The sequence below is a fragment of the Macrosteles quadrilineatus genome, unplaced genomic scaffold (assembly GCF_028750875.1).
Source record: "Macrosteles quadrilineatus isolate MER2022 unplaced genomic scaffold, UCM_ALF_1.0 Scaffold_2__2_contigs__length_208266976, whole genome shotgun sequence".
Lineage (NCBI taxonomy): Eukaryota > Metazoa > Arthropoda > Insecta > Hemiptera > Cicadellidae > Macrosteles > Macrosteles quadrilineatus.
Genome location: NW_026542595.1, coordinates 162,838,016 through 162,863,973, shown reverse-complemented (window position 1 = coordinate 162,863,973; position 25,958 = coordinate 162,838,016). Strand labels below are relative to the sequence as shown.

The following is a 25,958-nucleotide window of genomic DNA, read 5'->3' as shown; positions in this document are numbered from 1 at the left end:
ACAAGTATTATTAAAACTATTGATTGCTGTACCGGTTTGGGTGGCATTCCGAAAGGCTTTTCATGGTTTGGACTTAATTAGCTGTCAGGGCAGAGCCCTAGAATAGTAGAGTATTAAAATAAAAGATGATTATGTTCTTTAGGCCAGTGGTTATTTTGGCTCTGCTCATGGAAAATATCAGTTTAATTGGTCAATTGGTTTAGTAGCTTTAATGTTATTGACATACTCCAAAAATTAATTCCTATAGTAGCCTAGTAAGTTCCTTCCATCCAAGTCATCGACTTGATCAGTAAAGCACTAAAATTATTAACACATTAATACGTTTCCCAAAAATTTCTTTGGGGGAAATGAAACACAGTCGATTTGATCAGTAAAGCACTAAAATTATTAACACATTAATACGTTTCCCAAAAATTTCTTTGGGGGAAAAGAAACACAGTAGGTACTTTTTTATAAAAATAGTATGAATTATGCACTTAAAAAACCACCCTATTTGCACAATACCACAAATTATTTATTAAATAAAAAAACATAAATATAACTTTATACCATCATAATTTGACAGTTCTCGTTGTGTATCACAACTTGTTGCTGCTTAGTTCATTTGAATTTTGTAGAAACCCCATAACCATAAAGCATAATTTGTTTGCAGTTTTGTGATTTATGCACCAAACAATGTATTTCAAATTGTACCTACCTCATTAATATAGTAAAAAGTAAAAATTGAAAAAATCTTAGTTAGGCCTATGGGGGTTTCCGCAACTAAAGATTCAAATTAGCTGTTGTTACCTTGTATTTTTATAATGCTATTAAACATCGTAGACTCAACTTCTTTAACTAAAACAGCTGTGAAGATACATTATTCCTTTAAATATGAATACCGGTACCTACTCATAAAGTTAACATGGGAAACTCTAGGCAACTGGGACAGAGCCCGAAAGACTGATCAGAATAAAAACTAGGCCTACTTAGTTTTCCCATTTAGTGCATAAAGAATCAGTGTACAGTAGAACCTCTTTAATCCGAACGTCCACTAATCCGAACCCCTCATTGCTGTACTCTATACACAGTACAGCAGTTCTTTATTGTATACTGTATTTAATATACAGTACTGTTTATTCACCATGTTTACTACTGTATTAAATAAACACTATATTTTACTTTATAAAACATTTTTTCACTTGACCCAAAATAATGTTGATCAATTTTAGCCATGTTTTAGCTATTGTTATGTAAAAACAACAATATGTTCTGTAATCCGAACTATTCAATAGTCCAAACTACCCCTGGTCCCAATTAGTTCGGATTAAAGAGGTTCTACTGTACCAAATTTCAGCCCCTTAGGTAAATGGGAAGTAGGAAAATTAGTTATGAGTGAATCAGTCAGTGAGGGCTTTGCCTTTTAGCGAATTTCCCTATAGGGAAGTAGCTATTACCGTAGGTCTCATGGTAAGACCTAGGCCCGGGACCGATTTACTTTTTCATTTTGATGTCCCCAGAGACCAAAAACACCATCCGTTCAAATTCATATATATTATATATGTAAACCTACGTTTATTCGAACATGTTTGCAATCCAGCATAATCAGACCATGGGAACGGGGGTTTATGGGGGGTTTTATGGCGTAAAAATGGGTTTTCCCATTTTTGACCCTAAAAACAAAAAAAATTTCAATTTATTTTTAAACCGTTTTGTAGAGCTTAAAAACAGAAATAATTTAGTATAATGAAAGCGCTGTTGTATGCCTAACGGTCACGGAGAAAATTCAAAAATAGTTTAATTTAAAATTCCCATGTTATTCTTATGGAGAAAATGAAAACTGTTGTAGTTTACTTGTTTATGGATATATCTTGATAAAATTTGGCAAATTTATTTATTTCATCCTATACTATTAACGTATGGTTAAAAAAACACTTTTTACCTTTCCCGTAGCAGCAAACTTAAGCACACGTTAAATCTAATGTTATTTAAATAGGGAATAAATATGTCTTATTTATGGAAATTAGTAAAAATGTAATCAGACAAGTTGAAATTCGCATAGTCTGCAGGTTGGCTGCGGCGGGGGTATTGTAGGTATATATGAAATTTTGTTATAAAAAACCTTTGAGGAAATTAACTTATTTTTCAATTACTGTACTTCAATTAAATTTTTCTATCAAAGGGGTTGATGTATGTTATATTAGTCTTTTTTGTAATGCCAGCCCTCAGCTCTCATAATCATTGCACACAGGGCCGCCCTGCCCCTGGCTGGTCTGTGGGGGAGGTAGGGAGAGGTAGAGGAAGGGGAGAGCTCAACAGTCCAAGTGGGAGTGGAGGGGATGGACTGGAATTCCAAGGACAATACCACAGACCTGCACTGGGACAGTCCCCCTAGCATGGAGTTTCTCATCATTGGGCTAGAAAGTCAGGGTAATTTTGTAGGCTAATGAAAATTAGTTTAAAAAACAAACTTTCAATCATATATTCAAGGTTTGATCAATTGTTTACAACTTACATCACATTGTTTAACGTCTAATTTTAATTACTTCAACTTTATTATTGGGGATAGTAGAGGAATCGAGTTTAGCAAACCTTCTAGGGAAAATTAAGTCCAGAGAATAAAACACTACACAAAATCTTAATAGAACAGTAATATTTTGCTTTTGGACAGACTTCTTCAAAAGGTTACTCAATAACTTTTTACCTTAAAAAGAATATACATAGTCCTTGCTATACCCTATCCAGATGTGTGCCACTTTGCATAGGCCTATAAGAGATTCACAAAATATTATGAACAAAAAACAGTTACGCCTGGTAAAATTTATTTTAGTTCAAATTTGCCTGAGTAGAGAATAAATTGTTTTAGAAAGGAGTTGTGTTCACCCACACCCTATTATACAGTAGAACCTCTCAACTGAAACTTTGTTAACGTGGCCTAGGAAACGATAACATTGGAATGTGTCTTAAATAAAGAGAGTGAAGTGAGCGAAAGAATGAAGCGTGACAGAGGGTTGGGAATAACACTGTTGGCTGCTACACAGTGCAAACTACAAACACATTACCACCAGCCCCTAGAATGTGATTTACAACATCTAACTGTACTTATAACTCTGATTGCAAGACAGCTGAAGTGTTACTAATAAAGTGATGCTGCTAGAAAATGTATTTACAAATAAATAGTTGATCTACATTCATAAACTTCATAGATTTGTAAATATTATACCTTAATTGTAATTACGTTACCACCTAATTGGCATCACTTTCAATGCTAAATAAACAGCCTTCATTTTTAACAGAAATTTTGTCTATCAAAAGCAATCTTCCATCTTTTATTTTGGTCAAGAGAGGTTCTACTGTATTCATTTCCTTTGTGTGGTTCCAACATCCTAGCAGAATGTGTCTATATACTGTTAATTAGTTAAAGGTATTCGCTAATATTTTGCATTCAATTGAACTTCCACGTAGAAGGAGGATTTTAGTTCTACAGTAAAGTGACAATCGTACAGTGGTGAACGTAAATATTCAAACATCATCATTCATTTAGGAGGGAACAACACCAACCTTTAGTCTGTGTGTGTCTCTTGACACACCACCTGTGTTGTTTGATCTTGTCCACGGTCATGCGCAGGGAAGGTTGCGGATGCAGTATCTTGCGCAGCAGTGTGATAGCCAGGTTGTCCAGCTTGGACCAGGGTGTAGTGGACATGTAGTTACCGTTTTTCCATGTGTCAAACTCCCGACACTTAATCACAGGCTTGTCCCATGGCAACTCTGACAACAAACACTAGTGTAAGATTGTTGCAATCAAGTTTTTTAACATTTTGAGTGATCAAATTTATACAAACACAAACAAGTTCTGATAAAATAGATTGCTGTATGATATCTATAAGGACAAATACATGCATAGGCCAAATAACATAACTGGTGTTATGATTAACCTTATGAGAGATATGCTTTTTAAATGTTAAAAACTATTACAAAAGCTTATCAACCCGATATTTTGAAAATAGTTATAAATAGGATTGCTTCATACAAAGAACTAATGTAAAGTAAGGTAGAACACAATGTTAAATATTTCAATGAATGTGATGATCAAAGAGAACTGTAGGGTTAAAAATAAAGACTGTGCAGCATAGTCATTGAATAGTCATTTATTCAGTCTTTAAACAATACATTATTGTAATTGACATCGTCATTATTATTGTAAAAAGATATAAGATGCAATACTTATAATTGATAAAATTTGACATGAAAATTCCAAAATATAGGCTGCCCTTAGTTTAAACAGGTTTAAAATAATTTTTTTTTTTAAATAGGCAAACTTAACAAACTTAAATTAAGAATAATAGTGAATAATAGTGGGTCTTTCTTAAAAAGGCTAATGGTTATCACAGGTCTAACAATGAACATAGAGGGACAAAATTTCTAACATTAGGCTATCACAGATGGAATATGGTAAAAAACATATCAAAATAGTGTACATAAAAAGTAAACCATTTCTTTACAGAGAATGTAAAGGTTTAAGGGTCAGAATTATTTTATAATAGCTACCTTTCCTGGAAAATGGACTTATCATAAAGATGTCTCAAAACATCAATTTGTATTCTTACTGAAGAACATATATAAAAATAAATCCCAAATAAAATGGCGGTAACTTGCATATTTATTAATTTATTTCACACAGAAACACCATTATTACAATAATATACATTGGCAGATCGCACTGTTTTGCATGAAAATAAAATAACAATAACAAAGTGATTGGAAAAAATACCAACAATTACTATTACAATGAAAAACACTGTACAGTTATTTATTAGGAATTTACAGAGTTAAAAAATTAAGTACTTAGTTATTAAATTTATGTTACCTTTACTGTACACCAGGGGTGCCCATCCCCCCCTAGACTCATGACGCAACCCCCCCCCCCCCAATTGAGCACCAGCCCCCCCACCATAAATGAGAAACATTATTCTCCCGCCCAGCATTATTTGTAAAACTAAAAGAAGTTTTATACATTTTTTTAGATATTGAAAATTCAAACCCAGTTAATCTATATAAATAAAGTTATAGTTTTGTCTGTACGTTGCTCAGAATTATACATATTTTGGGTTATTTTTAAGCTTTATACATTAAAGAAGTAGAAACATGTCTTATCTCAATTTATGTCCGTGTGTCACGGCCCAGAAGGCATTTTACTCAGCTACCAATTATGATTCTAATGGTTTAATTGTATTCACAGGATTGGCGAGGGTGTCCTTAGTCATTAAAATATGGCCTCACAATTTTGGAAATCAAATTAACAGACGATCAAAAACCCAATTTTGTGTGATTTTTTCAAGTTTTTTTTCCATGTTTACTATTAGTCATTTATTAAATACTAATAATCTGTTAAGAGAACACGTCATATATGAAATTATGAACAGCTGTTTTGATAAAGATTCCTTTTTCTAGCTGTCACTGATATGTTTACATAAATATTGTTTACGAATACTGTGTAGGCCCTAACCATTTCCGATCACGTTTTTAAGCAAATCCAAAACCAAGAGAGATTAATAACCGTGTGGCTTACATAACGGGCTTGATTTATCACGGGTACTAATATGTAACTGTAAATTATATTAAATAACTATAGCCATAATCCAGATCGGAAACCGGAGATTCTGCGTGTATCTAGTTGTACTTGAATTTTGATTACCGGGAAAAGACCGTGAATCAGTGTTGTACAGGACTGGAAAACTTATCTTTAGTTTATATATATATATAATTAGAGTTTTATAAGTCACCTCAATTTAAGGAATTTTTTAGTATTGCCAGAATATCTACATAGCGTTCGTAACCTCTGCTTCACGATTTGTCAGCGTCTTTATCTTGATATAACGACCCCCTCCCTCCCACATAATCGTTTTGAAACATTACAGCTCATTTGATGAAAATGAAATGGAAAAATGACTTCAACTTCAACGCTTGCACCAACAATCGTCTGCTCCGTTTTACACTTATGTCTGCTGTGCGCTATGTTACAACAGATTTCAGATACAACAGCTGGGGAATGATGACGATATAATGCTTAGTAAACTGTCATTGAGTGATTAGTAACCATGGTAACTTAAGTAATAAGGCTGTGATTGGGCAATGAGTAGGCCTAAATATAGCGACTTGTTGAATTACTGTAGTGTATGAAGTTCAATCACACATTTACTAATGGACGGATTGGGCTGAAATTTAGCATGATTATAGCTTATATTCCCGATTAACATATAGGTATATTCTTATCCCAAAAATCCTTTCGGGCTCCGCCCCAGTGGCTGTGTCGTTCCCCATGTTAACCTTATGAGTATTCATATTTAAAGGGAATTGAAGAATTTAGTTAGCTGTTCTAACTAAAAAGTTGGTTCTATGATATTCAAAAGTATTAAAAAGTTATAAGATTTACCCAGAGGGTGCAGCACTATTATTATTTCTGCATTTATGAAAACATCTAATTGGAAGCAGCAACAAAAAACTGTGATAGGCAATGAGAACTATTAAAGTAGGATTGTTTACAGTTATGTTAATGTTTTTAATTGCATGAATAATTTGTGATATTTTGAGAATTTTTAATAATTTATTTTTCTCTATCGTTTAGGTGAAGTGGTAGAACATTATGGCTATGGTAGTTGTGTAATACTATGGTATACCGTAAATTTGAAGAAGCAAATTTTATCAAACTGTGTCATCCCCCATTGCAAACGCCAAGTTAGAGAATAACTGCAATAAGCATTTTACACTTATATGCCAACCCCGTACGAAGGACGGGTACTCTGCTAGTAATTATTATTTGTCATAAAATGTGTAGGCTTATGATTATTCAAATTCAAAAGCAAGCAAAATTAATTAATTTTACAGTATATTTACCATGATATAAGTATTTGTTCTATAATTGAAGTTTTTAAGTGGAACTGATGAAAACACAGGATGACTTAACACTAAATATTTTTTATTCATGTTTATGTTGAAAAAATTAACGGTAACTTTTGTGAGAATTTTGTATTTGTCACTTTAAGGTCAGCCAAATTAGGATTAAAGTTTGTTGTCCTGTTTTTAATTCAAAGGTTCACTTAGCTTGGAAAATCTGTATCGAAGCAGATCAAAAATACCTTGGTCACTAGGTACATGCTTACAGCTAATTTTCCCTCATTGGAAAAAAATTAATTCATTGACGGTGTTCCATTGGTACTCTTTTTAACATCATAAGTGAATCACGATCACTGGAGATTATCACTGTATTACTAAAACAGTAAGAGATGTTCACAGTGCAGTTTCGATCGTCTCCCACTTTCACTGAATCGCCTAGACCACAACATTTGCTCACTGGTGTTGCCACGACCGTGAGCACTCTTTTTGTGAGAATAAGGAATGAATAAGTCAAAACGAGAGGAAGTCTACTTAAAAATAATTCTATTAAGTTAACACAAATATTACAATTCATTCAGCAGTTTTTATAAGTGTTTAAATTACACAAAGTTTTGCTTAAACTAAAAGTTTTCTTGTCTTTGCTAGATGCCTGTTGAGAATTGAAAATATTAGATAAAAAAGTACGTCTTAAAAAGTACTATTATCTTTTCAAAATAAGTAGAATCTTACCTATAGTAGTTCTCCAATCATCTGAATCATTTTTACTTTGAATTTTGGTACAAATATAAAATGTTTTCCCATCTGAATCTGTTATGATCCCAATTGATTCGGATAGTTGGAGCTCTACTGAAGTTATCTCATCACGAAAGCTAGTTGAAGATGAGAGGCCAAGTCTTGAGTTAAAGATGAGAGGTCAGGGAGTGTCCAAGTTCATTTTGTGATTTAACCAGTTGAGAGACTTGTTCAGCTGATCTTGTGTACTGTAGCAAGTAACGACAGAACCTGACTTTGGTATGCTAGCTTTAGGCATTGTTATAAATCCTACAGCTAGGATACCAAAGACAAGGCTCCATCATCATCATCATCAGGCTGGGTCCTTGTCCAGGTGTTTTAAGCTGCTGCTGAATCGTTCATTCAACAATACAATACATTGCAATTGACATAAACTTCTTTATGCAAAGATTATAGAAGTTAAATATTTTATATACAAATATAGCACTTAAAGGGCTTTGATGATGAACCTTGTTAAACAATGTGATACACAAACAAAATGCAATTTTGGCATTTTCTACAGCCGGCACTGGCTTAGACCAGACAAAAACAACACTCCTTGTGTTTTAACTAGGCCTGAAGATTTTGTTTATACAAAACAAAAATATTGAATTTTTCCTAACATTGATCGAAACATCGAAGGATAAAAACATTAAAGGCAGAGGTTTACAATGACCTGGTAACTATTCCAGTAAGTACTGTTTAACGTACCTCCAGCCAGCATGGCCACCAAGATGATGCCACAAGACCAGATGTCCACTGGTTCAGCTCTGTATTGAGGCCTTAATAATATTTCAGGTGCCATGTATGGCGTTGTTCCACACTTCTTGTCCAACAATCTCTCCTGCAAACACACCAAATTATTGAATTTACATAGTGTAAACATGTTTAAATATCTTTTATGAAAAAAAGTAAAGCCTGATACTCAACCCAACATTAAAATAACATACAACATTACTTTGACCTAAATCACAAATCCTATATTTTACATAATTAAAAGCAGGGTTTTTTCCTTTCTTTTATCTATCCCAATGTTTTGACCTGCTTGTATTTACCATCCATATCAATTTTTCTCTTCACCAGGAGAAGTGCAAACAAGTTTATTATAGGGATAGACAAGTCTCGAAATCTCGGGAAATTTTAAATCTCATCCTACGAGACGAGATTTTATTTGGATCGAGATTTTCTTTCAAGACAATAAAACGCCTGCAAAAAGTCAGTGCAATACCGGAGCGCGTTGTAGTTGCGTTTCCTTTGCAAAGGCAATTTAATCAATTACTTACATGTAAATATTACTTTAATTGTTTTGATTTTATTGTTTTGACATCACAAATGATGAGATGTATTGTTACCATGTTTTACTACTGTAAACAGCCAAAACAAGTATTTTACAAATTAATATTGCTTTAATTTTAAGATTAGTTTTTTTTATGAGCTGAATTTCAATAATACTTGTTATTTTAATATGTATAGTTAAATAGGTACTTTATGTTACAGTTTTTAAATTAAATGTTCATTCAAAGCAAGGTGCCAACCTAATAGACGGTTTAAAACTGTTGTTTTTTTTTATTGTATTTATGACATGGTGTAAAAGATTTGTGAAAAATAAAGCACTTATTCCTTTCTTTATTTATAGTAGTTATTCCCATCTGTTGGTAAGTGGTAATTGTGTTGAATGAAACTTTAACTATGGAATCCAAAGTTTTTACTGCCAAGCTTGATGTAAAGCTTTCAGTGCTATATAGTTTCACCCAAAAGATCTACAAAAACAATGGAATCAAGGAGAATGGTTGACAATTTATAACAGCAAGCACAAATTTTGAGATGGTGAAATAGGTTATTTATTTTGTTTGTGGCAGGCGATGACAATTCTTTTAGATAGGCCTACAACTTAACACCTAATAAAAAAACAGTGTCATTGTTCAAACAGATGCCTGGTAATCAGAATTCTAAAACATCTTCCTCCCTGTTAATTAATTTTGTCCATGGCTGAAGATATAATCGCGCGCTGCGAGGGTGGTCATAGAAAACGCCCTCATTTTGTATCACGCACGTTTGTTTCTCACGTATCAAAAATCACGGATGACGCAATAACGCTGAGTGGTCAGTAGCTGTAGGCCTACTATTTAAAAATTCAATACTATTTAAAAATTCTAGGTCACCTTGCCTCTGCTTCTGAACACTGTAGCCATTCCAAAGTCAGTAATTTTTAAGTTGTCATGATCGTCCAAAAGCAGGTTTTCAGGTTTCAAATCCCTGTGGACGATTCCTCTTGAATGAAGATACTCCTGAAAATAAAAGAAATACTCCTTTAAACTTAAAATCCAATGTTCCATCTATCATGATTACTGTGTCATCATATTTAGTTTTAAACAAAACTTTGACCTAAAGCTACATATGCCAGCGTAACTCGATAACAGTTGAGGCCATGTAACATGTGCTGCCTACTAACTACTCTGTACTGGTTACACCAGTGTTGCCAGCGCATTTTTCAACAGCTACGTAGCTGGCGATTTCACTCCTCAGCGCCACATTCCAACTGCTTACAGATCAAGATCATATCCATAGTAGAACCTGGAATTGCGTCCTATTCAATATGGTGCGATCCTGCAATTAACTATCCCATAGATGGAGAGTGGTAGCAGTAATAGTGATGAGTAACTGTAGCGGTTTTATTGACATGTCAAATATCTAAATGGATCCATCCAACTAATCGACGAAGAAACAAATTTATTACATAATGAATGATGAGCACAAGTTAAGATCATATTACAGCCTGGAGGGTGACGGTGACAGTCAAGGTCGCTAGTGTGCATGCACGTTTTTGACAAAGCGATCGAGGTGTAGCTAGCTGGCAGTGACGTTGCACCCGTCTTAATATGGCGGTGTGAACATGCTCATTTATTTAACATTAAGAGATATGTCAGAGACGTCTTCCCAAGACGTAGTAAAACGTCTGCCGACGCTGGTATAGCAATACACTAGCAGAATCAGCTTAGTCAAAGCAACTGAATGCAAGGTAACTTACTGTTGTGTATTAAATTAACGGTAGTTGTACAAATTTATTGTATTCCAAAGATAATGTGTTTTACTGACACCAGAAAAGGTAGCGAAGGTTGGTAGTCAGCTTAAATGCAATGCCACCGGCAGGTTATAAATGTATTTAATCTGCTCAATCAGTCTACTTGAGATGTAAATTTCTTTTTAATAGAGAAATGTATCTTTATTTAACTACTTCTGTGGGAGATAATATACTCTGTTGACAGCAATAATAATTATATACTAAAATGATGTACAACACTTGACCCTAAAATGGTCAGGGAAGAACAAAGCTCGGACGAGGACCATTAAGAAAGTAATTATTGATACTTGGTATCGCCACCATCGTTTAGCATCAGAGTATCAGAGTGATCCTGAACTCAGTGCGCATCCAGGCATAGTAGCATCCCCGTATGTCATCTCTCATACTTTGCCTGCAGTGGAATGTTGAAATGAAATGAGCGGTCATTGCACTGTCTCATCAGTTGTGAAAGATTTGTTAGACAAGCCAATTTGTTGTTCACAAGCCAATTGAAATTGTCAGATTCTTTTAGCGAATTTCCCTATAGGGAAGTAGCTATTACCGTAGGTGGCACGGTAAGACCTAGACCCGGGACCGATTTACTTTTTCATTTTGATGTGCCCAGAGGCCAAAAACACCATTCGTTAAAATTTTTATATATGTATATATATATATATAGACATATATATATATATAGACATATATATATATATATATATACGTCCGTGAACGTGATAACTTGAGTAATTTTTGTCCGATTTTGATGAAACTTGGTTTAAAGGTGTAAAGCGGGATAAACTTGAATGAGTTCGCGAACCAGCACGATCGGACCATGGGAACGGGGCTTTACGGGGGGTTTTATGGGGTAAAAATTGGTTTTTCTCATTTTTGACCCTCAAAACACAAAATTTCTTGATTTCTCTTTAGACCTTTTTAAAGAGCTTAAAAAAACAAATAATTTAGTATATAAAAGTATTTTTGTTCGATTATTAGTAACGGAGAAAATTAAAAAAATTGTAAATTTAAAATTCCCAGGTTATTCTTATGGAGAATATTGTCAAATGTTGTAGTTTGCTTGTTTATGGATATATTTTGATCAAACTTGGCAAATTTATTTATTTTGTACTAAGCTATCAATATTTTACTCAAAAACACACTTTATTAGTTTCCTTGTAGCAGCAAACCTAAGTACTCGTTAAACCTAATGTTATTAAAATATATTTAACTGAAAATCAATTCAGACAAATGGAAATTCGCTTAGTCGGCAGGTTTGCTGCAGCGGGGGTATTTGTGATATCACTTCAAAAGGTTTATGAGTGAAGGGTGTGTGCTTTAGTGCTGGGAGGACTTGTCTAGTAACAACAGAATCTGTGAAAATCATCATTTCACAATTTATGGAACTTGCAGAGCCATTTTTCCAAATTCCATGGAGTTTTGTTAGTAAGTTTGTCGCAGAAAACTAGGTTACCAAAAATGTTGAGCCCGATGGGTTTCAAAGATTATAACAGATCACAAAAAATTGAACCTGATTGAAAATTTACCTGTCGACAACATAAAAATTGTTTCTTCTTCTAGTGTAACATATTTAGGAGTAGTCATTGACAGCAATCTGAAGTTTTCCAGTCACATTGACAAAATTCACAATAGACTTAGTACTAGTGCTTTCCTTCTACGTAGGCTCTCCAAGACAGACGAGTCCTTCTGACAGCTTATTATTTTCCTCTTTCTTACATATTGTGTGCCCGTTTGGGGTAACGACAAACTTCAAACTAAGAAAATATTCAAACTGCAAAAAAGAGCCTCAGATTTATCTTCAACCTCAAATATAGAGTCTTGTAGATCTGTTTTTCGTAAAAATAATATGCTGACCTTTCCATCAATTTTCATTTTTGAATCTTTGACCTTTTTAAAAAAATTGACAATGTTTCATATTAGAGTCATCTCACCACAGCTTCAATCTTAGAAGGAACTTTGACCTACCTATTCCACTATCTCGTACCACTTTTCATAAAAACCAATCTTTCTCCATGTGTCTTTTTAATTCTCTCCCAAATACAATCAAGGGTGAACATGATTTAAAAAAATAAGCATGGTCTGAGGGAATATTTCGTTGATAAGGAATTTTACACGGTTTCGTCGTTTTTAAAATGTAAATAGTTTGTTCATTTTGAAGTTTGTAACTTTATTTTAATGGGTCTGATTTTACTTTTAGTGACTTTTGCCCTGTACATTTATGTATTATTATGGCAATATAACATTCTGATTCAGAACCTTGCTGCAGCACTGAAATTCTTGGAAGACAAATATAAAACCCTGTTTCAAACAATTTTACAAGTCAATGCATTGCTGTCTCTCCTTTGATCTTCACTCATCACTCCTTTGCCAAAAACATCACAAATCTAGCAAATTCATTTTAATTGACTTTTGATTTTATACTAACAAAAATCTTATCATAGAGGGCACCTCACAACTGCAGAGTAAAGACAGTGCTAATTTCATTTCAACATTTCACTGCAGACAAAGTACGAGATGACGCATACTGTATGCGTACCAAGTGTAGGAACAGAAGCTAGGATGGCACCAACGTAAAACGTCTGCTTACCAATAAACAGTCATTTATTTTCATAATATGTTATTGATCACATTATGTTATACAGAACCAGCAAAACTGTGAAAAAGGTGAAATCGTAAAACAATAAAAACACAGACCAAACAAACTTCAATAATGTTGTGAACTCTCCAGATAGCTTATAAGCATAGACAAACAGAATAAATATAGACTGTCAAAGGAAGGTTCCTGCGCCCACCGCTAGGTTTGCCGTATAGTTTCGGCGCACACCGCTGCAGGCGAGGAGCGCAGGAGCCGTATGTGTACAGCGGTGTGCGCTATACGCTCAAACTGCGCTCCTCGCCTGCAGCGGTGTGCGCCGTAACTACACGGCAAACCTAGTGGTGGCCGCCAGAACTTGCTAACCGCAGCACAGCTGACGGTCTATATTTATTCTATTTGTCTATGCTATAAGTTAATAATACTGTACTACAGAAGGAAGAACTTAAAACTGTGCATCAATGAAGTGTAACTTACCACTCCTGATATTAACTGCTTCATATACTTTTGTGCCTCCCAAGCTTCCATACCAATGTCTGGTTCTAAGATAGAAACAAATAAAACAACAAAATAAAAAACTACCAATTACAAAATTGTAAATAAAAAAAAACAAAAATTAATAGAGAAAATATAAAATTAACAGTTTTAACAATAAATGTTTTTAATTTGCTGACAACCATAAGGTAAACAAATTTCTGAACACAAAAAATCATTTAAACAATAGTAGGCCTAGAAATAGATCATGCATAATTCTTGAAATAAATTACCTATTTTGTCAAAAAGCTCTCCCCCAGGTGCATATTCCAGGAAGATGTATCCAATGGAGCCCTCTGTTCTCTGACCATAATATCTGATCACGTGAGAATCATTTAACATCTTATGGATTGCAATTTCTTTTTGGACGTTTTCTTTGGCCTCAGGATGTTCTTCGAGGTTGATTATTTTCATAGCTACCATGTTGCCATCGTTTTTATTCATTAATAATTTCACTCTGTAACAAAACAAAGTTTATTTAATTAAATAGTATGCGTACAAGCAAAACCTGACTCGGAATCTGAAACCAGAATGAAGAATTAATTCCGGTACCAAGCAGGTGCCTGCGCGCGGGCTCGGAAACCGGCAGCCACTACGGCCACTTCCATTTGAATGCAAGTGCCATTCCTTCCGTCGAAAATATGAATCTGAATCGGCGTGCACTCTGGACGTACCGTAAGATCACGCTTGTAGTCCGATTTTGATGAAATTTAGTATGTAGGTACTAATCCATAAAATCTCCAGGCGTTTTTTCATTTTTCAAAATTTTGATTTTTAATGGAGATTTTTCCATAAAAACCGAAAAAATAAGTAGCCTATGTCCTTTAAATTCTGAACAAAATGTTACAAATTCCATATACGTAAAACTAATGGTTCTAAAGTTATTGTAACTTAAATGTTATTTCCCCATAAAAACCCGATAAAATGACCAACAATTTGATTTACGAAAAAGCCGATTCCGATTAAAATTAGTGTGTTATGGTCCTTTAAATTTTGAACAAAATGGTAAAAATCATCCCATATTTGTAAAAATTACGGTTCAAAAGTTATTGTAACTTGTGTTATTTTCCATAAGAAAGTAAAATAACAAAAACAGGATTTTAGGGAAAAAACCTGTTTTGATTAAAATTAATGTGTTGTATATAATCCTTGTAATTCTCAACAAAATAGTACAACCCTCCGTCCCTCCACGGCTGTAACAATTACGGTTCAAAAGTATTGCAATTTTTTAAATTTTTTGTGTTAAGTGTTTGGAGAAAAAGTGGATGGCATTTAAAACTGTACTTATAGACGTAGCAAAAAGAATTTGTGGAGAATCAAGATTGGGTACCTTTAGGAAACCGACTAGTTGGTGGAATGATGAAATTAAAGAAGAAATCAAAAAGAAAAAGGTTCTATGGAAGAAATACTTAAGTACAAAGAAAATCGAGGATTACGAAGAATACAGAGGAACAAAGAAAAAGGGCAAAGGACCTCGTTAAGGCTGCCAAGGAAGAATCGTGGGAGGACTTTGGGAGGAAGATGGAAGAAAACCATACTGAAAATCAAAAGCTATTTTACAAAACTCTTAAAAACATGAGGAAAGAGAAAGCGTGCCCATTAAAACACATTAAGGACAAGGAAGGAACTATCCTGAGTAGTGATGAAGAAATAATGAAAAGATGGAAGGAACATTTTGAAGATTTGTTGAATTGTGAACAGGAAGAGACAGAGGAGCCAGAGGGTACAGCTGTGGGTGACAGAGCCCAACTGGAAATCCCAGAATACATCACTGTCGTAGAACTACAAAACTCAATTAAGAAGCTAAGGAATGGTAAAGCAGCAGGACATGACTCGATATACCCAGAAATGCTCAAAAGCATGGGACCAATAACTTCAAATATCTTTTTGGATATATTGAATTGTGCGTGGACAACCAAATCAGTTCCTGTAGACTGGGAAATTGCTGTCATAATCCCGATCTTCAAGAAAGGGGATAACAGGGAGTGCAGTAATCACCGCGGTATATCACTCCTTTCAGTGGCAGGGAAAGTGTATTCCAGAATCCTAGAATCAAGACTTAGAGTGCAGGTGGAAGACAAAATGGAAGAGTTTCAAAGTGGGTTCAGACCCAACAGATGTACCCAGGATTTAATATTCACCATGCGCATCCTCAGTGAAAAGATGGTTGAGAAGGGAAAAGATTTCCATGCCGGTTTTATTGATTTAAGCCAGGCGTTTGATAGAGTGCCGAGGAATGAAATTTGGAGAGTTTTGGCAAAGCTGCAGGTTAAAAATGAATTGATACAGGCGATCAAGAGCTTATATAGCAACTGCAAAAACTATGTTAGAACTTGCAATAAAGTCAACTGAATTTATCACAAAGCAAGGGGTTAGGCAAGGAGATAATTTGAGCCCTCTTCTTTTTATTCTACTGCTGGACGAAATAATGAAAAACGTGAAAGCTAAAACTAAAAGTCTTGTGGTGGGAAACTATCAATTAAGGGCTGTTAAAATTTGCAGCCTAGCTTTTGCAGACGACATAGTGGTTTTGGGAAAAAACGAGGAAAGTTTGCAGCATAATATGAAAATATGGGCAGATGAGCTGTCAAAAAAAGGTATGAAAATAAATGCAAACAAAACCCAAACCATGGTCATCAGTGGGAAAAAGGCCAACCATCAAATCTCAGTAGGAAATAGCCCCTTGAAACAGGTATCAACATTTAAATATTTAGGCTCAGTTATCGCAGAAAACGGAAAAATAGAAGAAGAAATAAACGGAAGGGTTGCAGCAGCAAGTCGCCTCTTTTGGTGCATAAGAAACCAATTTCTAGGCAAGAAAGAAATCTCAAAGAAAACCAAATTAGCAGTCTATAAATCTACCGTCGTGCCTACATTGACCTACGGATGTGAATCCTGGACTTTGACCAAAAGACTCAAAAACAAGCTCCAGTTAATGGAGATGAGGTATCTTAGGAAAGTAGAGAACAAAACTAGAAGGGATAGGATAAGGAATGTTGCGATAAGAAACACTTTAGATGTTAAGCCCTTAAGTACCACAATACAGGAACAGCAACTAAAGTGGTTTGGGCATGTTCATCGTATGCCCACAACTCGCCTTCCGAAGATGATGAAAGAGGTCAAAGTCGAGGGAAAGTGCAAAAGAGGTAGACCGAGAAGGAAATGGGAGGATGAGATATAAGATGCTCTGCGTGAGAGGGGCAGCTCCATTCGTGAAGCTCTACCACTCACTGCAGATAGAAAGTCATGGAGGCGCCTTGTAACCTCGACACCAACCGGTAGAAGAGGACAGGATTAAGTAAGTAAGTTACTCCCACCGTTTACCCATGATAAAGGTTGTTGACAAGCTTTGTATCGGGCTAAATATGTATGGGGGTTAAATATTCGTAATTATTATTACCACGAGAATTAAACAGCCAAATACACAGGCTGTTGGAGAAGCCTAGTCACGACACTAAACTGACATCATACCTATCCCAAATTCCAAGTCCGCAGACAACGTCAGTGTCAGTTGGTTGTTTGACGACTTTTGGGACAGGCTTTGGGAGGAAAAAGGTGGGCAAGCCCCCTTCTAAGTGGTTACACGGGGGGCTATAAAGCTTTTTGAAGCTGTCATGCGCCTGCCTTCGCTGCCGGGATTTTTTCTGTTTTCTGTAACTCGTTGACCGAGGGATTGAACCTTCGCCTCTTGTGACATAGGTGAAGTGGACTGTCATTCTCATTTTTGTCCCAGCTGAAATTCAACGTGAACGCTTTTTGAAGTTTGTCGTCGTCGTTACGATAATATGTTTTGCAAGCTCTGCAAGTTTGGAAGTTGAAATCTAAAGTTTGGTGGTGCATTGTGTGCGCGTAAAATCGTTTTAGAATATTATTGCTTTGTTTGGTAAGTTGTGTAATAAATTTAAACTTCTCAAATACTTCTCCGTCAGTTTTGTTTCAGCAAACTTTGCTGAAGTTTGCATGCTAGGCCTGACTCCCAGCCCTAGCCGTAAGACATTTTAACCAACCAATTTAGTAAAGCATCGTAGTTGGTGACTTACTGTTTTGATAAGCCTACGCCTTGAAATTTATTTGGGGACTTTCTTTTAAGAAATAAATCTGTTTTAAAGTTCCCTTAACGTCCCAAAGTTTGCCCCAGCAGACAGGTTTCTGCTTGATAAATATTGCAGAAGTTTGCTTGAGTTGCCAAATTGAGTAGGTAGAAGTTTCAGTTTTTGTTTTAGGCTCAAGGAGCAGATTTATTTTTCGTTTAAGTTTTTCTCGTTTATTTTCACACAGACAACTTAAGCCAGCTTGTTTCTTTTTTTTTGGTAAATTGGGACTTTGTGGGAATAAGGCTAGGCTAGGCCTAGCTCAAGCTAACCTTTGTCTGTTTCAGGTTAACTCTTGTACCTTAACTCTGTAGGTAAGCGGGGTGACTACTTAGTTTACTTGTTGTCTAGTTAAGTAGCTAGTAGAGTGTCAAGTCAAAATTAAAGGTTCCCCACAAACTCCCCTGACTAGAGTGGTGATTATACTAAGTGTGGTGTCTGGTAACCCGCTATGTTCGTCCCGAGCTCCGATAACCAAGGCTGTAAATCTGACGCTTCACTACAGTAAATCATCGCCAAAAAAGAGGTAAAACTCAAGGTAAATCATCACTAAGGTAAAATGCTTTAAAGTTAATTCATCAAATTTAAATCAGTACAGATAGCTATCACTTTAAACAAAGCCTATGCCTATAAAAAAATGGGATCCCCCAGAATTAGCCTTGTAAATCAAACACCAAACTAACTAGCCTAGATTTAAAGGTAAAACTTTATTTAACATTTATAACTTACTCTCCATAAGCTCCTTCTCCAAGGGTGTGCATAATAGTCCAGTCACTTACAAAATCCATTTCTGGTACTGAACACAAGTTTCATGCAGTAAATAAGCAATGTTCAGGTATTATCCTGAAAAATAAAAATAAAACCAAATTAAGATGATTATTATTTATTCATTTCTTATTACGCAGGTAAACAAAACATAATTTGTAGGCCCTAACTGTAGAGCTCTCCATTTCTAGAAGAAACTGATTTGTCAAATAAATTTCACAGTTACTTTAGGGTGGGGGAGGGGGGGGGTACTTGCAGTCATTATTTAGTACTGTATTCATTATTTAGTACTGTATTAAGTTTCTTAAAATATGTTTATTTTCTTCTTCACCACTTACAATTTCAGGGTGGCTAGTGAAATCACATTGAAAAATTCCCTGACAATTCCATGATTTTTTGAAACTTTCCCTGATCGAAAAATTCAAAATTACAATTTTAATACTAACTAATTCTTCAAAAGGACTAATCTTTTGCTGAAGAATATCTTATGTTTGTTTATATGAAAAACATACATAAAATCTATAGATACAGGCTAGCTTATATTCAAACTTTGCAACTTACCTTAATAAAATTAAACTGAGTTTGATAAGATGATTACGCAGTTTATAGCAAAATTTAATTTGTACAAAAATACAAAATTTAGTTGTACATACATATTTCTTAGTTTTCACCCACATGGCACATGTACTCTCACCAGATCGACCTTTCCTAACAATTATTAAAATTATTTAATAACTTCTTGATCAGCATTGTACGTGTTATTAAATTTACGGAAAGTAAATAAAAGAAACGTCTTATAACACTTAAAACATATATTTACCGCTTATACGGTTACTCACAAGACGGTAAATATACAAAAAAAGAAGGTAAGTGGTGATCAATTTATTATTCTATTATTTATCATTCTATATAGGCCTAATATCCTATCCTAGGAACAAGGAGAGGTATTAAGTAAGTTGATCAATGAACAAATACATTTTGATTCTAGTTGTACTTATAAAAATGTATTTGCCGGTGCTTCCGGTAGCCAATAGGGTATAAGTAGGGACGCCATTAAGATTCTTGTCATTCGCCTATTGGGTCTGATGATTGGAGTGTCCAATCGAAATCGATCACCACTTACCATCTTTTTTGTATATTTACCGTCTTGTGAGTAATAGTATAAGCTTAAATATATGTTTTAAGTGTTATAAGACGTTTCTTTTATTTACTTTCCGTAAAATTATTTTAAGCCTTTTACAATTTTCCCTGACTTATGACAAAATTCTCTGACTTTTCCATGACTTTTCCAAAAGTTTAATATTCCTGACATTTCCAGGTTTTCCAGGTCACTAGCCGGTCCTCAAAAATACAAAAACGGCTAAAAAATTAGGCCTATGTTTTGAACGTGGTGTAATGCGTCCTTAGGCCTGCTCTATCATTAAATATTGATGATGACTTTTTGAGGATTGATTAATGACAAAGAAATAATTTATTTGTCATTAATCAATCCTCAAAAAGTCATCCTTAATATTTAATGATATAACAGGCCTAAGGATGCATTACTTCAATATAATTTTTGAGCTGTTTCACGAAATCCCATATATAATAAAATAGCTTTACGTATTAATATAGGTACTGTATATATATAGATTTGACTGTTGCACAACATCCAAATCTCACCATGTCCAAAAGTACAGTACCTACTCAAGTTCTTGAGTGCAATAAATCTAGTAAGATATAATTTTAGTGGAATATATTCAGTGCACTAGAATGTGTGGTGTATTGAAAATGATGTTTAGATGGAATGATCCAAATCAATATTGTTTATTGTTAGTATAATGATTAGATAAGTCTGTTTTGTCTTTTGGTAATACTGTATTAAGGAAGTCATATTGTTCTTATCATGATAAAAAATGCATTTAACCCTTTTAAAAATTTATAAAAAATTAATATTTTTCCTCAAAATACTTACAAGCGTTAGACAAACATTATAATATACGGATCAATCAATTCCTTAGCGAGTGTTGGACGTATAGGCTAGGCCTATATAAATTACGCCAGAACAATTATGGTCATAAAACTTAAGTTGTCTAAGCTTAATCAACTTAACCGAAAAACATTGAAACTTCAAATCAATTTTCAACCCCAACAAAATTATTGATCGTAGTGAGTAGAGCTTTGCCCTACAGCCACGCTCGGGAAGGGTAATAGGCCTGAGTGTTTTGAGCAAAACATTGCTGGGTGTTAAAGTGGCCTAATGCACTATTTTGTCTCTGCAGTTACCGCTGACTAACTTAGCCCACATGTGACTTATACTGAATGGTATAAACACCCCAAAGCAGCACTTTTAAACTTACTGCAACACTTAGTAACAAAGAATTTTTAGCGGGCTTATGCGGTGTAAGAAGTGTGTAAATTAACTGTTTTAATGAATATATGGAAATTAAATAAGAGTTCAAACGCACGTATCGGTTTGAATACGCCTACAATTAATAAATTGAATAGTTTTGGTAATCCTAACTTATGCGTTCTTCCTCTCAATCGATGCACCAAATATTGACGTCACAGCTTTCGTTTAAGTAGGCCTAATGCATGACATTTTGTAGGACTTAGTATTAGTTGTGACGAGGAAGGTGATTGGACAAGACGACGAAACTGACGTTAGAAGTGAGAATGTGAGTGACAATGAAGATAACACTTCATTTGTTGTTCATTGTTTGTAACACTTTTTGTTTCAGGAAAGCTGTGAGGTACACGGAAAACACTACCGCCACGGGGTAAGTGTAAGAAATGGAAATGTGGCCCTAACTTAGCCTGTGAAAGTGAATAATTAAGAATAAAAAATAAAATTTAAAACAACTAAGTTTAGCCTAGTTCAAAATGGATAGGTTGGGCTTTTAAGCCCTCACAATCTTTCTGCAATAATGTCACACTGTCACCCATAATAATTCTGCTTTGGGGTTTGGGCCTACTTCACTGTAGCCTATATTTAATCTAACCCTTTGCGATCGGAATGAATATTTGCCGATATTCCTCAGCGATCGTGCGGCCAGCTCTACTGATTACCGCCATTAGAACGGAAGTCAGATTTTTCCCACAGCAGTTGTATCTTGCAATTATACGGCCAGCAGGGCTGGCCAACATGAAATCCGACGAACGCTCAGGCGTCCAGCAGGACTGGCCGACAACAATGTTATTGTTTGTATCCAAACTGACTGGTATGATGCCTGTAGATTGGCAGGATTGCAACATTATATTGTAAAAATAGTGGTGGAAACAACTAAAAAAACACCAACTGACCACCTGTTGTTCTTGCTAAAGTGTGTCATAAGTTAATCATCTGTATTAGTTCAGCTTTTTTACGTGATTTTAATTAAGTTTTGGCGATTTTCTCTAGAGATTTTTGTTTATCTGTAGTTTAAATAAGGTTTTAGTGTACATTTGAGGTGATTAACCACTTGTACATTTACGTATAGGCCTACACTTTTATCATAATTAAGTTAAGCCATACTTACAATAAAACTGATTTATCTCGTCTTTAGAAACATTTAGTAGGCTAGTTAGAATGGGATTATGTTTGATTTTATTCCAGTATATATATTTTACTTAAGTAATAATGGACGATCTTTTAAGATCAGACGAATTGAGAGACTTGTTATACTGATGAATAAGATAGGCTACCACAAAAGCTATGTTAAGTGTTTTTTGTATACCTTGTCTGTATTACGGAACTTATATACTGCTTATGTTATACTAGCAGAGTACCCGTCCTTTGTACGGGGTTGGCATATGCATTAAAATGCTTTTTGCAGTTATATGGGAGAGGACATGATTTAAGAAAATTTGGTTCTTTTAATTTATAAGGAATGCTATATAATATAACACATCTACCATAGCCATAATGTTCTGCCAGCTGCACCTAAACCAAGGAAAAAAGTTAAGTTCTCATCGTGTACCACAGCTTTTTGGTGCTAGTTGGTTCAAATTAGCTGTTGTCATAAATGCAAAAAAATAATAGGCCTAGTGCTGCATCCTGTTAAACCTTAGAGCTTTTTAATATCATAGAACCAACTCGTGCAGTAAACACAGCTGACAAAATTCTTTGAATCCTTTTAGGTATGAACTAGTAGGTATGCCTGTTGCTCGAATTCAAGCAATTGCGAAGTAAGTTAAGGCGTTATTTTAAAACTAGGCCTAATAACAGTAATAATTTCTGATGACTTTAAAAGAGTAGACTCAAAGATTATGGAAATACTAATGATGTACATAGCAGATCGATATAACATTTCTTATAGGCCTAAATATCTTATCATTTTTCAAAAGCTGATCTTGTTTTTAAGTGTTTTCTACAAATATTTCCTAATTAGAAGATAGATTATAGCCGCATTAAGGTAGGTAATATAAGTTTGGAGTAGCAAAAAAATATAAGCCTTTGGAGTAGCAATTTAGCGAACGATGTCCGTGACTTATTGTTGCTCTCTGGACAGACGACAGTTGTAAACAAACATGGATCGTGCGGGCGAGTGTCTAGACGATGATGATATTGAAAATCTATTAGAAGATGATAGTTTGAGTGTAGTTAGTGGTTATAGTGTCGGAAATTATGAAACTATAATTGAAAATGATAGTAACGTAACGCAAGTGAAAGTGATGAAAATGAAGAAGTGATTGATGGTGTTGAAATCGAACGTGGAGCTGGTGACACAATTGGTGTTGGTGTAGACTCTGATTTTGTTTATGATTTCGATGATAATATTGATTTCAATAATCATGATTTGAATATACAACAAACTGCAAATAGAAGTATTATTTTTTAAGCTAATGAGCCATTTTTATCTACAGATGACATTGGTGCAGATGCACAAAACAGTCAGGTAACCGTTGTAGCTGTAGGCCTAGGTTTGGAGATTGAAAACCACTCACCTGAAAAAACAATTTCGCCTAGTAAAGATCTACAACAACATGATTCAAGTGAACATTTAGATTTCGTATTCGGTGATGGGCCGGGATTTGAAGAAATTAGGCCATGTAGCAGTAGGGGAAGTGGTAGACCTATATGTCGCGGTAGGCCTATATGTCGTGGTAGGCCTAGATCTCGAGGTAGGACTACGAGTGTTGGCCGAGGTGTAAGGGTGAGAGGAGGTGTTCGTGTTGGAAGAGGAACTGTACGGGTGTTGAGAGGCAGAGGTAGGCCTACTGGGAGACCTAGAGTAGTAAGACCTAGGCCTATACCAAATTATAATATAGGTTGGGAACGGTGTGGGGAGGATGACAGTCCCCCTATTAGATATATTTATAACAACTACCCTCATTTCCGACCACCGCTTGGTCAGACATTTAGTACAGAATTAGATTATTTTCAACTATTTTTCACTAGGCCTAATGAACTTATAGATGAAATTTCAGCCGAAACAAATAGATATGCTCGTGAAAAAATCCAGAAGAGCGCACTCTTGCAAAAGCGCTCTATTTGGAACACTTGGGTCGACACTACACCAGAAGAAATGAAAGCTTTTTTAGGCATTATTATCAATATGGGGATGAATGAAAAACCTGAGATAAAAGATTATTTTTCAGAAAACTGGTTGGATAAACAACCTTTTTTTAAAGATGTTTTTAGCAGAGTCCGTTTTTTACAAATATTTTGGGCATTCCACCTTTGTGCTCCAGATCCGAATAGGCCCGCACATTTACTTAGAACTAGAGGAGAGAAAATCAAGCAAATAAGCGTCTACTTGGACAATAAGTATAGGGAGCATTACTGTCCAAGCTCAAATATTTCAGTCGATGAGAGCACTGTAGGGTTCAAAGGGAAAATAGATTTCAAGTGCTACAACAAGTTGAAACCGATTAAATGGGGACTAAGAATATATGTTCTGGCAGACTCCATCAATGGATACATATGTGCATTAGAACCTTATTTTGGTTCTATTACCACTCAAAATTTGATCAGGCCTGATCAGCCATTTACGGTTAGAATAGTCTTACATCTGGTAAATAAACTTCTGGACAACTCAGATCCTACCGGTCTTCATGTATTCACTGATAGGTTCTATACTAGTTACACATTGGCTCAAGAACTTTTAAAATTAAGTATTCATTTGACTGGAACCATTCAAACTAACAGGGTAGGATTGCCTGATGCTATAAAAAAGGAAGCAACCCAAGATATGGAGAAGTACAGCGTAACTGCTCTAAGGAAAGACAACACTCTTGTCTTAGCGTGGCGGGACAAACGCATCGTCACGATGCTGTCAACATATTGTGACAACAAATCTGAACCTGTGGAGAGATTTGTAAAAAGTAGTGAGCCTGAAGTTGTTATGAAGCCTAGTGTTATTTGTATGTATAACAAGTTCATGGGGGGTGTGGACAATGCAGATAATTATATATCAAGCTATGGGTTCACGCGGAAGTCGCTAAAATGGTGGCGCAAACTGTTTTTCTGGCTTCTGGAAACATCTATTGTTAATGCGTACATATTGTACACAATGAATGTTGACAAACCAGTGCGGCACAGAATATTTAGAAAAAAACTTGGTTACTCAGTTAGTGGGGAATGTAAGGAACTCTCAAAACAGAAAACGAGGAAGACCATCATCCGGGGACGAAGAATTTAGGCTGAACAACAAATTTCATGCCTTGTTTAGGTTGCCTGATGGAAAATCAAGAGAATGCAGAGTATGCAGTGACAGAAAAGCAGGTGGAAGGAAAGAAACTGTTACATTTTGTAAAACTTGCCCTAAACAGCCAGCCCTTCACATCGGGGAATGCTTTGAAAAGTACCACACTCTCAAAAAGTACAAATAAAATGTAAGTAAAACCAATTTTATTATGGTGTGGTTGACTTTTTCTTATCCTATACATGTCAAACAATCAAAAAATATATATTTTTCAATTTAAAAAATTTTTTATTGTAAGTTTTTATGCATTTTTTAGCATTTTATATTTTACTAGAGAACCCGTGCGGCTCAATGAGCCGCATAGTATGAAACATAACGCCGAGGAAAACGTTATGCTAAAATTTGAGTAATTCTAGTTACAACTTAGAGTTTTTTGAGTTAACATGTTGCAACAAAGTTTTTCCAGCATTGAGAATTGAAGAAAACTGTTGCCTTACTGATAACCTGTGTTAAGTCATTTAAGTTGGGTAATTTTATTTCTTTGATTTGAGACATCCCTCTAATCAAATGAATTTTCTCCGTAGAGAGTCCTGAAAAGTGGGGCGATATCAACCATTTCATGTGTTCCATTTTTACCCACAAACTCT

At 35.1% G+C, this 25,958-nt stretch overlaps 1 protein-coding gene across 3 annotated transcripts in view; it reads right to left on the bottom strand.

Annotated features, from left to right (window-relative positions):
• LOC128986913 (serine/threonine-protein kinase grp-like) overlaps positions 1-25,958 on the bottom strand; it is a 41,207-nt gene that overhangs the window by 7,395 nt on the left and 7,854 nt on the right. For 2 of the 3 annotated variants that reach the window (XM_054407522.1, XM_054407523.1), the window contains exons 2-7: positions 18,671-18,784; positions 14,084-14,307; positions 13,794-13,858; positions 9,810-9,935; positions 8,359-8,491; positions 3,541-3,750 (exon numbers count right to left, since the gene is read on the bottom strand). In XM_054407522.1, the coding sequence (XP_054263497.1) occupies positions 3,541-3,750; positions 8,359-8,491; positions 9,810-9,935; positions 13,794-13,858; positions 14,084-14,307; positions 18,671-18,729 (817 nt within the window). In that variant the 5' untranslated portion in view covers positions 18,730-18,784. The remainder of the gene's footprint in view (positions 1-3,540; positions 3,751-8,358; positions 8,492-9,809; positions 9,936-13,793; positions 13,859-14,083; positions 14,308-18,670; positions 18,785-25,958) is intronic. The other variant, XM_054407524.1, reaches the window with a different exon arrangement.